The 15888-nt window shown below is 45.4% G+C and overlaps 1 protein-coding gene across 1 annotated transcript in view; it reads right to left on the minus strand.

The window, feature by feature from the left end:
* LOC306766931 (high affinity cGMP-specific 3',5'-cyclic phosphodiesterase 9A-like) overlaps nt 1-15888 on the minus strand; it is a gene marked incomplete at both ends in the record, with an annotated part of 114501 nt that overhangs the window by 33613 nt on the left and 65000 nt on the right. Inside the window, 2 exons of the mRNA XM_079254789.1 lie at nt 6264-6318; nt 7441-7484. Coding sequence (XP_079110915.1) covers nt 6264-6318; nt 7441-7484 — 99 coding nt within the window. The remainder of the gene's footprint in view (nt 1-6263; nt 6319-7440; nt 7485-15888) is intronic.

Here is a 15888-nt window from a genome sequence, read left to right on the forward strand (position 1 = left end):
AAAAGAACCTTGTTTATTTTTTTGTTGTGGATCCGACAACTACTGGACAAAAAATATGGGAACAAACCAAAAATGAAGCTGCTGATCTCAAAAGAATTGCAAGAACTTCCTCCTGTCAAGGGAAACCATCCCAGAAAGACAATTGGACTGATGCAGTCCATGGAAAGGGCCCTACATGACCTCCAAGCCATAGGGGATAAGGATTCTGTAAAAAAAATTGAGTTGTGTGCAGACAATTTGTGACGGGGTCAAAAGCATGGTTTTTAAATGAAATAGTTTTATTGCATGTGTTTTTAACTGTTGCTGTCTGACTACTAACCCCCCATGGAGGCCTTACTAGCACAACCCTAATTGTTAAGTCAGAATACCTGAGTGATTGGCACAGACCATTTAAAAGATGAGCAACAGGTGTGCAGAGAGAAGCAGGAACAGGAAGGAAGGACATGGAGAAAGAGAAGCACCGCTGAGGGGCCAGTGACGACTGGTCCAACTGCGGCTTGGTGGTGGAAAAGCAGGAGCCTGAAGTGCAGCAGCCGGTCTGGACCCTAAGGTGCAATTACTCAGTCCTGGGCCTACAGATACCCCTGGCCCAGGACCAAGTGTGAGTAAACTGGCTTAGTTTAGGGTCCAGAGGCTGGCTGATGGGCCAGGCAAGAGGGTTCCCCTCTTAATATTGTGAACTGCTGTGTATGCTCCTCTCTGCAGTTCCAAGGCTGAGAGACTGGATCTGTCGCTGCAGGGAGGACCAACCCAAGCCGCAGTGGCCATTTTAGACATTTTTAGAGGACTGGGGTTGTAAAATTTTAACCTTTTGTCTTCTTACCAACTGGTTTTTATTAAGGCTTAATGTGGTTGACTCTGCTTCCCCTGATATTTTGTCTTAACGTGTGTGTGTGTTACACCCTGTTCCTCCCAGAACAGGAGTTTAATCGGCACCTGATTGCTGCCACCTGGAGACCGGGCCAGCTGATCAGGGATTAGCTGGTGAAGCCTTTTTCTCAGTGTTTGCCAGATGAACGCAGAGACTAGGCTGGAGAACAACAGAGTGACTGGGAGAGGCTGAGGCCAAGAGTGGAGGCTGGAAGGCCGGTTCCGACGGCAGGGACGGAGAAAGCCAAAGAGAAAAAGGATACAGCGGAATGGAGACAGCAGGTTGTGATGGGAGCAACGACAGCTAGAGGGCAACGGAGCTTCCAAGGACGGGGAAAGGCATGGGAGCGGTGACGTAAGCTACACCCCCTCCATCTAAGTACCTTCCATATATCCATCTAAGTATATCCAGCTAAGTACCCTCTCTCTCATTCGAGCCACTCGGAGGGTGATGACGACCACAGTCGCAACACCCTATCCCCATGCATGTTTTTAGTGTGTTTATATGTGCAATCGGACTTAGTTTGTTTTGGATTGCAGTGGATCTGACGCTGGGCAGGTGGTGCGGTGGTCGCAACAGCCCTAGAAGTGTCGGGACCTTTTCTCAGCGGGGAAGCCTTCCCCTCTTGTGGCCCAAAGAGCTTGGACTCTTATCCTTTTATAAATAAACTCTGTATATATTTTACCTGCAAGTGCCCCGTGTGTTGAATGGAAGATCGCTCTTCAGAAAGGCTAATAATAGGTATTTGGGGGTTACATCTTGCCCCCGTTACAAATTGGAAGTAAACTTCCTGAGTCTCTAAAGGAAAAGTGGTTAACAGTTACCCTGAAAGTAGGTTTTCACCATGCAACAACTTTGTCTATTGCAGTTCCTGAAAAGGTTGGAAGACATTCTTGAGGTTGGATCAACTACAGCCTAGTCCTGCTTTTAATACTGGGACAACAAATGACAAGAGGAAAGCTATCACCAGAACCACCTTAGGAAACACTTTAATCAGGTTCCCAACCATGCTCATCTCTCATATGCAGAGATGACGAGCATGTGAGCAAGCGGTTTTCCTGCAAGGTTTTCAAGAAGCTTAAGCAAGAAAGTTCAGTTAAAGAGCAGGAGCATGTTTCTAGTGCTTGCTTTTTCCATGGTGAGGGAAGCAACTGCAAAGGATGACTGTCAAAAGGAAAGGTCCACAGACCACAACTATGTCCAAAACCACAAATCAAAAAGGAGGGGAAAAAATGGAGGGCAGAGTAATGCAACTGTTGAAAGACTGGTACTTGGACAAACTATCAAGAGATCCTTGCCAAACTGTCTGCAGGGCTACAGGCAGAGTTCAAAGAAGCCTTAAGCAAGAGCTCAACAGTGTGTGTTAAGACTAATTGTAAACTAGAGTACCAACTCATAATGATGCTACTGGAGATAACAAATTTGGGTCATTTAGTTGGTACGCTGATTGGCCTTGCTTCAGATACCAATTATATCTCCAATGAAGCTGCTCAAAGGCAAAAACATTAAGCTGATCGTGAATGGAGGACAGCTGTCACCAAAAGAAACCCCGAGACTACAAGTAAAAACTCCCAAAGGTGCAGTTGTGGAACAAAGTCCTCTGTTATGGCTTGGAGAACATTGCAAAGGTAAATCTGGCAGTCACACTACACACTGCATAAATTCTTCCATGATGTAACACTCCAAGACTTGGTCTGCCCTGAGAAAAGGGATTTGTTGATCCTTCACAGGGAAGGTCACCTGGTCCCACAACCATTCAAGATGGTGGGAGACCTCATCCTCTGGGATAGTCCTGTGGGGAAAAACTGTTGGTGGAACTCTTCCAATCTCTTTGAAGATATAGATCTAGAGGTGCACAAGTCTGAAACTCACTCTGCATGGTCTGGGAACAGTTTCAAAAGTGTATAGAGAAATTCTTCTTGACTCAGCTGGATCTAATGAAGCTCTAGTAGTAGGACAGGAAACGACTCAACTACTAACAAAGAAGTCTTTGAATGATTCAAACAGGACAGCATCAACACAGCATTCAATCCTCAGTGTGGTGGCTGCAAGTGTAGCAGGCTTCTTCTTGGAGGCAAGGGAAGTGGAAGGCAGCATACAAAGGGCAGATCCATGAGATGCTTTCAAGAGGAGCTGCAGCTAAATCAACTGAAGAGGAAATTGACAAAAGGGACCAAAGTGGTACATTTGTCATCTTGTCACCCCAAATCCTCATTCAACCACCACCCCTGTGAGAATAGTCTAGAACAGCAGCCAAGCATAAATGGGGGTAAGTTTGAACCACTTACTGTACAAGGGCTCAGATGTTTTTGATCAAGTATGTGCAGTAATTCTGAGGTTCAGATCTGGGTTGAGTGCTGCCCTAGGTGATGTGAAAAAGATGTATAACTCTGGTTAAAAGACAGAGGTTAATCTCCATCAGCTCCTCTAGAGATACCACCCTGAGGCTGAAATTGAAGTCTTTTGCTGTTGTCAGGGTCAATATCAGTGGTAAACCGGCTGAATCTACTGCTCAAGTTGCCACGAGAGAGACAATCTGCCACAGTGTAGTTTGCTGCTTTGGTTGAGGAGACAAGAGGAGAGCTAGCAACCCCCCCCCCCCCCCCCCCCCCCCCGAAAAAGTGTTACCACATATCCTGCTACGTTGCCAAATCAGTAACATTCAGCTTTTTAGCAAGGAATGGTTATCCTAAATATTGCACAGAGTAATAGCATTCTTATGCAACAGTATATGGAGAATTTACAATAATGCCTCTGGAATGTGGGTTTTTATTTTTCATTATATATACGGAGCTACCGACGGAGCAGCTCTTTGGCGGAGTTCGGTGCAGCTAAAATGAACCAAAACTGGCAACTCTGACAGGGTCAATTAGGGCCGTTACGACAGCAAAGTTTCTGCAAGCAGCCTGCATCTCTTGTTTGTGGAGAGAACTGCCCTGTTGTGGATCATTATGACTTGTTTAGATGGCATTTGTGTTACCCAACCAAAGGTGGGATGAGGAAAGCAAGGCGCTGGGAGTTGACTATGACCCAGAGACAAATTTTGTGTGTTGACATCTATAAATTTCTCAAGAAAAAGAGAGAAATTTGGACATGATTTGCATGAAGATCAATTTAGAGAAAATACTCCAGACCCATTGATCGTCAGGTACTGCTAAGCCAGATTGCTGGACTCTTCGACCCCATTGGTCTTGCCACACCTGCAAAGCAGAACAGAGTGATGCTCATAAGAGAAGCCTACCAAAAAGCAAATATAGGCAATCTAACCAAAGACACTTGAGACGTCCCACTCTCATAGAAACTCTGGGATTCTTCAATAAGGCTCTTCAAAGAATATGTGAGACTTGGCCAGACCAGATTTGAAAGAAGTCTCACACCACCAGGAGCTACAGGCCCTCCACTGGGGTCATGTTTTCACATGGGAGTTGAAATATCCTATGGTGCTGTTCTAAATCTCGGGTGGAAGATGCAAATTGGAATTGTTGTGAGGTTGGTCAAATCAAAGACCAAAGATACTTTATTCATCCCAGAGAGGAAATTCAAGGTTCAAGTCAGCTCGTCCAAGGTTTGACATACAGACATGTAACATTAATGACAAAATAAGAATGTGACAAAATAAGAATACAGAACCAAACTTAAGCCTAGGCCACGCAGCCAGTTTTTCACCGGTGCCACCTTATAACAGATAACAGAGATACATTAGGATAATAGGGGGCTGGAAGGAAAAAATGTCATGTAACTCTGGGCCACACCACTCGATGATGCAGTCCGAAGAGACAGAAAAAAAAAAAACCTCATACACTTAAGCACAAACTCAAACAAGACACACAAAGTCCAGGGAGGTGGTGAGTCATGTGGGAGGAGACCGGGGCTGGATGAGGAGGGGGACAGAGCTTCTATGAACATCTCTTCTTCTATTCTCGGGGGGGTTGCACTGGGAAGCCAAATCCAGATATGATTGTTTGGGTTCCAGACGAGGAAAACAATTTGCCCTCAGCCTTGAGTCCATAGCTGGTCTCAGGCTGGCAGCTCCAGACAGCCAAATGGGGGGGTCAATTTCCACCGATTCTAGCAGACATCTTCTCCATGTTAACGATTCTGTGGACCAGCTCTGGGACCGAAGCAAGATGACCAGTCTGGGCTAAACTGGTATCCTGCTTATGGTCAAGTTCGGTCAACGCAAGGGTCTGTGCACTACTAGCCCGGCCCATACCGTTACAGAATTCTGGCAGCCTGCCAGTTGTTGCCAGAATCTCACGGGTCTTCAGGTAGATCAGAACTCCACCAGCGCCAATCAGCAGAATCCCAATCACCAAAGATATAAACATCCTCCACGTCCTCAGAGGACAGAACCGACAGACACATCGGTCTCCACCTGGCCCATGAGTCCTGAACATATCCAGCCGGAAGCGTCCTCTCAGGATGTGTCCAAGGTCTGAGTGAAGAACTCAAAAATGCCCACAACTATTTTCCTCCTCAGAGGTGTTCGGAGGTTGCTTTTTATTCCAGTTGAGGACCCACAGGTGGTAACATTAGTCCTTGCCATGAGCATCCAAGGACTATGTGACTGGCGTCCTTAAGGTGGCCTCCTTGGATTGTCAACCAGTTGGCTAAGTTGGAGGTGTTAAGACTTTCGGGTGACGTGATTAAACTAAATGAGTAAGTCTGTTTCAATATGTCAAGGTACACTTGCGTCAGTGCCGTGGGTTAACTTCACTTTGAAGAAAACTATTATTTTTCCCCAAACTCTTGCCAGGAGCACACAGCCTGTTGGTATATAGCAGTTGATAGTACAGTAAAAAAAAGAAAACTGTTTGCATTTATATGTTTGTATCACTGTTGTTAACCCGCTCTGTCAGCTTCGGATGCTAAAGTTTATTAGTCGGACATCATTTATATTTTTGGGGACGGTTAATATTGGGGTGTTGCTAGTGTCTGTTAGCACTGCTAGTTGCTGTGGGATACACTGAATTGAGAGTAGTCAGCAGGTGCCAGTGATGATTGCAGTGTGGTCATTAGTGTTTTGTTTCCTGTAGGTTATTGCAGTGTCACATTATGATCTGTTTGTGTTTTCTGCGTCTCGTCACTAAGACTCGAGGCTTACATGTTGTGTCTGGATTGTTCTTGAGACACTGATGACGGAAGAACAGATAGACCTTGGGGATCTGAGAGAGGTTTAAATGACACCATAAACTTCACATCTGTGTAATTTCAAGGTGTTTAATCCTCTTCACTACGGATTCCATAATTATCACATAAGATCAGCTGAAAAGTCCTCTTCTTGTTAATATTCCTTCAGATCATTGTGTTGCTGCGTTACAGTACAGTGATCTCTACGTTACAGTAGTTCGGGTAATTATTAGGTCATAGTGAAGATATGTCAGCTTCTTACCTTGAAATCTGCTCGGCTACTTGTGTCAGTACATTCTGGAAGAGTTCCTGTTTATCTGCAGAGAGAGGGACATGCAGCTGTAATATACGTCCATAAACACACCCACCTACACACACCAGCTTAAACAAGAGGAACATTTAAGGGACATTACAAACATACCGTCACGCATAAACACCGCTACAGACAGAGGTTGTGTTTGCCAATCACAGCCCAGCAGAGGAAAGCTCCATAAAACGTTTTCCTTTCCTGGTCATGACAAGTAATCAGCGACTGTTCCCGCTGATCCTCCTCACTGCTTGGAGAACTACAAATTTACTGAAACTGCTGTGAGCAAAGGTCATGGAGGTTGTGAAACGCACATCTTATCGGCTCCTTCCACAGCAGGAGAGAAAACAATCTGCACGCAGATTGGTGCATGAGGGACTACGTCAGCCTGGTTCATGTGCATGAATGTTTACTTTCATCTTCTTTACAACAACTGACCTCTATCTGTGATGGATCTGTTATAAAGTGTCACGCATGCGTTTTCCAGGAGGTCAATAAAGGCAGCAGGAACCAGAATGATGGCGGCTCTGGACTGGAGGGTGAACGACAGTTTCTGACATGGTTTGGTTTAAATGAAAGGTAAAGCTGTAGGAGGAAACCATGATGGAGTCAAGCAGAGGACCATCACGTGACGACTGAAAGCAGAAAAAGTCCAAGGTTCAACCCCCTGATGCTGCTGATCAATACATGAATAAATTGATCATCATCAGTGTGAGCTCTTCCCTGCAGCAGGTGTGTTAACATAGAGCCAGCTGCTGCGGTCCATCAGTCTGGGAGGGCTATCTGGTCCTTTTCAGACCTGCAGTCCATCATCCCACACAGACCTCCCCAGTAGTGGACGTCCCAGCAGGTCCAGTCCAGTCCAGATCTCCATGTCAGACTGGCTTAGGTTGGCAAAGCTGCATCTGAACAACACCAGACATCTGGAACAATGTCCTCTGGACAGACCAGACCACATGTTTGGATATGAAACGCCTGATAGCAGCTCTGACATCATAAACCAGTTATAAAGGACTCTGGTGGATGTGGTGCTCTCCACCAACATCCTGAAAATCCTGATTATAAGGTCTATAATCAGGATTAAATTTAAGGCCAGGAGGCCGTCTCAGTCTGGAATGGACCAGTTACCCACCAGCAATCTGTCCTCCAGTTACAGGGACCACTCGGTATGGAGACCTGGAACACAGATGACACACGATTAGGCCACACCCCCCTGGAGGAAACTGGTTGCAGCTGAAAAGGACATGGTGAGTCTTTCAGGGATCAACTCTGGACTTCTTTTATTCCACATTTTCTCTCTTCCGGCTGACTGGATCATCCAGAACAAACATATCAACAGGATCATGACACATCATCATCATCTAATCATTATGGTTATAACTGGTCGCTAACATGAACCCTCCGAATGGCTGGTCACCATGTCGGAACAAGAGACGCCTTTGTCTTCTGGACCGTCTCCATCAAAACGGGACGAATCCCTGGAAGTGCCTTCTGATTGGTCGACTTCCTGACAAGGTGTGACGGGAACGCTGCCAGTCTGGAGAACTGCTGCAGCTGGTAAAGTAACTGAACAGGGAGAAGACGTTTGATCCAGATTCTGATCCAGATCCAAGATCTGACCCACAATCTGATCCAGATCCAAGACCTGACCCACAATCTGATTCAGATCCAAAACCTGAACCACAACCTGATCCAGATCCAAGACCTGACCCACAATCTGATCCTGATCCAAAACCTGACCCACAATCTGATTCAGATCCAAAACCTGACCCACAATCTGATCCTGATCCAAAACCTGACCCACAATCTGATCCTGATCCAAAACCCTGACCAACAATCTGATTCAGATCGAAAACATGACCCACAATCTGATCCAGATCCAAGACATGACCCGCAATCTGATTCAGATCCAAAACCTGACCCATAATCTGATCCAGATCCAAGACCTGACCCACAATCTGATTCAGAACCAAAACCTGATCCATAATCTGATTTAGATCCAAAACCTGACCCCCATTCTGATCCAGATCCAAAACCTGACCCACAATCTGATTCAGATCCAAAACCTGAACCACAACCTGATCCAGATCCAAGACCTGACCCACAATCTGATCCTGATCCAAGACCTGACCCACAATCTGATCCAGATTCAAATCCGAAACCTGACCCACAATCTGATTCAGATCCAAAACCTGACCCACAATCTGATCCTGATCCAAAACCTGACCCACAATCTGATCCTGATCCAAAACCCTGACCAACAATCTGATTCAGATCGAAAACATGACCCACAATCTGATCCAGATCCAAGACATGACCCGCAATCTGATTCAGATCCAAAACCTGACCCATAATCTGATCCAGATCCAAGACCTGACCCACAATCTGATTCAGAACCAAAACCTGATCCATAATCTGATTTAGATCCAAAACCTGACCCCCATTCTGATCCAGATCCAAAACCTGACCCACAATCTGATTCAGATCCAAAACCTGAACCACAACCTGATCCAGATCCAAGACCTGACCCACAATCTGATCCTGATCCAAGACCTGACCCACAATCTGATCCAGATTCAAATCCGAAACCTGACCCACAATCTGATTCAGATCCAAAACCTGACCCACAATCTGATCCAGATCCAAAACCTAACCCACAATCTGATCCAGATCCAAAACCTGACCCACAATCTGATCCAGATCCAAAACCTAACCCACAATCTGATCCAGATCCAAGTCCTGACCCACAATCTGATCCAGATCCAAGACCTGACCCAAAATCTGATCCAGATCCAAAACCTGAGCCACAATCTGATCCAGATTCAGATCCAAAACCTGACACACAATCTGATCCAGATTCAGATCCAAAACCTGACCCACAATCTGATCCAGATTCAGATAAAAAACCTGACCCACAATCTGATCCAGATCCAAAACCTGACCCACAATCTGATCCTGATCCAAAACGTGACCCACAATCTGATCCTGATCCCAAACCTGGCCCACAATCTGATTCAGATCGAAAACCTGAGCCACAATCTGATCCAGACTCAGATCCAAAACCTGACCCAAATTCTGATCCTGACTCAGATCCAAAACCTGACCCACAGTCTGATCCAGACTCAAATCCAAAACCTGACCCACAATCTGATCCAGATTCAGATCCAAAACCTGACCCACAATCTGATCCAGACTCAGATCAGAAACCTGACCCAAATTCTGATCCAGACTCAAATCCAAAACCTGACCCACAATCTGATCCAGATTCAGATCCAAAACCTGACCCACAATCTGATCCAGATCCAAGACCTGACCCACAATCTGATCCAGATTCAGATCCAAAACCTGACCCACAATCTGATCCAGATTCAGATCAAAAACCTGACCCACAATCTGATCAAGATTCAGATCAAAAACCTGACCCACAGTCTGATCCAGACTCAAATCCAAAACCTGACCCACAATCTGATCCAGATTCAGATCCAAAACCTGACCCACAGTCTGATCCAGACTCAAATCCAAAACCTGACCCACAATCTGATCCAGATTCAGATCCAAAACCTGACCCACAATCTGATCCAGATTCAGATCAAAAACCTGACCCACAATCTGATCAAGATTCAGATCAAAAACCTGACCCACAGTCTGATCCAGACTCAAATCCAAAACCTGACCCACAATCTGATCCAGATTCAGATCCAAAACCTGAACCACAACCTGATCCAGATCCAAGACCTGACCCACAATCTGATCCTGATCCAAAACCTGACCCACAATCTGATTCAGATCCAAAACATGACCCACAATCTGATCCAGATCCAAAACCTGACCCACAATCTGATCCTGATCCAAAACGTGACCCACAATCTGATCCTGATCCAAAACCTGGCCCACAATCTTATTCAGATAGAAAACCTGACCCACAATCTGATTCCGATCCAAGACATGACCCCCAATCTGATCCAGACTCAGATGCAAAACCTGACCAAAATTCTGATCCTGACTCAGATCCAAAACCTGTCCAACAATCTGATCCTGATCGAAAACCTGAGCCACAATCTGATCCAGATTCAGATCCAAAAGCTGACACACAATCTGATCCAGGTTCAGATCCAAAACCTGACCCACAGTCTGATCCAGACTCAAATCCAAAACCTGACCCACAATCTGATCCAGATTCAGATCCAAAACCTGACACACAATCTGATCCAGATTCAGATCCAAAACTTGACCCACAATCTGATCCAGACTCAGATGCAAAACCTGACCCAAATTCTGATCCTGACTCAGATCCAAAACCTGACCCACAGTCTGATCCTGACTCAGATCCAAAACCTGACCCACAGTCTGATCCAGACTCAAATCCAAAACCTGACCCACAATCTGATCCAGATTCAGATCCAAAACCTGACCCACAATCTGATTCAGATCCAAAACCTGACCCACAATCTGATTCAGATCCAAAACCTGACCCACAATCTGATCCTGATCCAAAACGTGACCCACAATCTGATCCTGATCCAAAACCTGGCCCACAATCTGATTCAGATCCAAAACCTGACCCACAATCTGATTCCGATCCAAGACATGACCCCCAATCTGATCCAGACTCAGATGCAAAACCTGACCAAAATTCTGATCATGACTCAGATCCAAAACCTGTCCAACAATCTGATTCTGATCGAAAACCTGAGCCACAATCTGATCCAGATTCAGATCAAAAACCTGACCCACAATCTGATCAAGATTCAGATCAAAAACCTGACCCACAGTCTGATCCAGACTCAAATCCAAAACCTGACCCACAATCTGATCCAGATTCAGATCCAAAACCTGACCCACAATCTGTTCCAGATCCAAAACCTGACCCACAATCTTGTCCACACTCGGATCCAAAACCTGACCAAAAATCTGATCCAGCTACAAATCCAAAACCTAACCCACAATCTGATTCAGATCCAAAACCTGACCCACAATTTGATCCAGATCCAAAACCTGACCCACAGTCTGATCCAGATCCAACATCTGACACACAGTCTGATCCACATTCAGATCCAAAACCTGATCCACAATCTGATTCAGATCCAAGACCTGACCCACAATCTGATCCAGATCCAAAACCTGACCCACAATCTGATTCAGATCCAAAACCTGACCCACAATCTCATTCAGATCCAAATCCTGACCCCCAATCTGATCCAGATCCAAGACCTGACCCAAAATCTGATCCAGATCCAAGACCTGACCCACAATCTCATTCAGATCCAAATCCTGACCCACAATCTGATAGAGATCCAAGACCTGACCCACAATCTGATACAGATCCAAGACCTGACCCACAATCTGATCCAGATCCAAAACCAGACCCACAATCTGATCCAGATCCAATACCTGACCCACAATCTGATTCAGATGCAAAACCTGACCCACAATCTCATTCAGATCCAAATCCTGACCCACAATCTGATCCAGATCCAAGACCTGACCCCCAATCTGATCCATATCCAAGACCTGACCCACAATCTGATCCAGATTAAAAAAACCTGACCCACAATCTGATTCAGATCCAAAACCTGACCCACAATCTCATTCAGATCCAAATCCTGACCCCCAATCTGATCCAGATCCAAGACCTGACCCCCAATCTGATCCAGATCCAAGACCTGACCCGCAATCTGATTCAGATCCAAAACCTGACCCACAATCTCATTCAGATCCAAAACCTGACCCACAATCTGATAGAGATCCAAGACCTGACCCCCAATATCATACAGATCCAAGACCTGACCCACAATCTGATCCAGATTAAAAAACCTGACCCACAATCTCATTCAGATCCAAAACCTGACCCACAATCTGATTCAGATCCTAAACCTGACCCACAATCTGATCCAGATCCAAAACCTGACCCACAATCTTATCCAGACTCGGATCCAAAACCTGACCCACAATCTGATCAAGATCCAAAACCTGACCCACAATTTGATCCAGATTCAGATCCAAAACCTAACCCACAATCTGTTCCAGATCATAAACCTGACCCACAATTTGATCCAGATACAAAACCAAAACCTGACCCACAATCTGATCCAGATTCAGATCCAAAACCTGATCCACAATCTTATTCAGATCCAAGACCTGACCCACAATCTGATCCTGATCCAAAACCTGACCCACAATCTCATCCAGATCCAAGACCTGACCCACAATCTCATCCAGATCCAAAACCTAACGGACAATCTGATCCAGATCCAAGAACTGAACAACAATCTGATCCAGATCCAAAACCTGACCCACAATCTCATTCAGATCCAAAACCTGACCCACAATCTGATCCAGATCCAAAACCTGACCCACAATCTGATCCAGATCCAAGACATGACCCACAATCTGATTCAGATCCAAAACCTGACCCCCAATCTGATCCATATCCAAGACCTGACCCACAATCTGATTCAGATCCAAAACCTGACCAACAATCTCATTCAGATCCAAATCCTGACCCACAATCTGATACAGATCCAAGACCTGACCACCAATCTGATACAGATCCAAAACCTGACCCACAATCTGATCCAGATTCAAATCCAAAACCTGACCCAAAATCTGATCCAGATCCAAAACCTGACCCACAATCTGTTCCAGATCATAAACCTGACCCACAATCTTATCCAGACTCAGATCCAAAACCTGACCAAAAATCTGATCCAGATTCAGATCCAAAACCTGACCCACAATCTGTTCCAGATCCAAAACCTGACCCACAATCTTGTCCACACTCGGATCCAAAACCTGACCAAAAATCTGATCCAGCTACAAATCCAAAACCTAACCCACAATCTGATTCAGATCCAAAACCTGACCCACAATTTGATCCAGATCCAGAACCTGACCCACAGTCTGATCCAGATCCAACATCTGACACACAGTCTGATCCACATTCAGATCCAAAACCTGATCCACAATCTGATTCAGATCCAAGACCTGACCCACAATCTGATCCAGATCCAAAACCTGACCCACAATCTGATTCAGATCCAAAACCTGACCCACAATCTCATTCAGATCCAAATCCTGACCCCCAATCTGATCCAGATCCAAGACCTGACCCAAAATCTGATCCAGATCCAAGACCTGACCCACAATCTCATTCAGATCCAAATCCTGACCCACAATCTGATAGAGATCCAAGACCTGACCCACAATCTGATCCAGATTAAAAAACCTGACCCACAATCTCATTCAGATCCAAAACCTGACCCACAATCTGATTCAGATCCTAAACCTGACCCACAATCTGATCCAGATCCAAAACCTGACCCACAATCTTATCCAGACTCGGATCCAAAACCTGACCCACAATCTGATCAAGATCCAAAACCTGACCCACAATCTGATCCAGATTCAGATCCAAAACCTAACCCACAATCTGTTCCAGATCATAAACCTGACCCACAATCTGATCCAGATACAAAACCAAAACCTGACCCACAATCTGATCCAGATTCAGATCCAAAACCTGATCCACAATCTTATTCAGATCCAAGACCTGACCCACAATCTGATCCTGATCCAAAACCTGACCCACAATCTCATCCAGATCCAAGACCTGACCCACAATCTCATCCAGATCCAAAACCTGACGGACAATCTGATCCAGATCCAAGAACTGAACAACAATCTGATCCAGATCCAAAACCTGACCCACAATCTCATTCAGATCCAAAACCTGACCCACAATCTGATCCAGATCCGAAACCTGACCCACAATCTGATCCAGATCCAAGACATGACCCACAATCTGATTCAGATCCAAAACCTGACCCACAATCTGATCCAGATCCAAAACCTGACCCACAATCTCATTCAGATCCAAAACCTGACCCACAATCTCATTCAGATCCAAATCCTGACCCACAATCTGATCCAGATCCAAGACCTGACCCCAATCTGATCCATATCCAAGACCTGACCCACAATCTGATTCAGATCCAAAACCTGACCAACAATCTCATTCAGATCCAAATCCTGACCCACAATCTAATACAGATCCAAGACCTGACCCCCAGTCTGATACAGATCCAAAACCTGACCCACAATCTGATCCAGATTCAAATCCAAAACCTGACCCAAAATCTGATCCAGATCCAAAGCCTGACCCACAATTTGATCCGGATTCCGATCCAAAACCTGACCCACAATCTGTTCCAGATCATAAACCTGACCCACAATCTTATCCAGACTCAGATCCAAAACCTGACCAAAAATCTGATCCAGATACAAATCCCAAACCTGACCCACAATCTGATCCAGATTCAGATCCAAAACCTGACCCACAATCTGTTCCAGATCCAAAACCTGACCCACAATCTTCTCCACACTCGGATCCAAAACCTGACCATAAATCTGATCCAGCTACAAATCCAAAACCTAACCCACAATCTGATTCAGATCCAAAACCTGACCCACAATCTGATCCAGATCCAAAACCTGACCCACAGTCTGATCCAGATCCTACATCTGACACACAGTCTGATCCACATTCAGATCAAAAACCTGATCCACAATCTGATTCAGATCCAAGACCTGACCCACAATCTGATCCAGATCCAAAACCTGACCCACAATCTGATCCAGATCCAAAACCTGACCCACAATCTGATTCAGATCCAAATCCTGACCCACAATCTGATCCAGATCCAAATCCTGACCCACAATCTGATCCAGATCCAAGACCTGACCCCCAATCTGATCCAGATCCAAGACCTGACCCCCAATCTGATCCAGATCCAATACCTGACCCACAATCTGATTCAGATGCAAAACCTGACCCACAATCTCATTCAGATCCAAATCCTGACCCACAATCTGATAGAGATCCAAGACCTGACCCACAATCTGATACAGATCCAAGACCTGACCCACAATCTGATCCAGATCCAAAACCAGACCCACAATCTGATCCAGATCCAATACCTGACCCACAATCTGATTCAGATGCAAAACCTGACCCACAATCTCATTCAGATCCAAATCCTGACCCACAATCTGATCCAGATCCAAGACCTGACCCCCAATCTGATCCATATCCAAGACCTGACCCACAATCTGATCCAGATTAAAAAAACCTGACCCACAATCTGATTCAGATCCAAAACCTGACCCACAATCTCATTCAGATCCAAATCCTGACCCCCAATCTGATCCAGATCCAAGACCTGACCCCCAATCTGATCCAGATCCAAGACCTGACCCGCAATCTGATTCAGATCCAAAACCTGACCCACAATCTCATTCAGATCCAAAACCTGACCCACAATCTGATAGAGATCCAAGACCTGACCCCCAATATCATACAGATCCAAGACCTGACCCACAATCTGATCCAGATTAAAAAACCTGACCCACAATCTCATTCAGATCCAAAACCTGACCCACAATCTGATTCAGATCCTAAACCTGACCCACAATCTGATCCAGATCCAAAACCTGACCCACAATCTTATCCAGACTCGGATCCAAAACCTGACCCACAATCTGATCAAGATCCAAAACCTGACCCACAATTTGATCCAGATTC

The sequence above is a fragment of the Telmatherina bonti genome, assembly GCF_933228915.1.
Source record: "Telmatherina bonti genome assembly, chromosome: 15".
Classification (NCBI taxonomy): Eukaryota; Metazoa; Chordata; class Actinopteri; order Atheriniformes; family Telmatherinidae; genus Telmatherina; species Telmatherina bonti.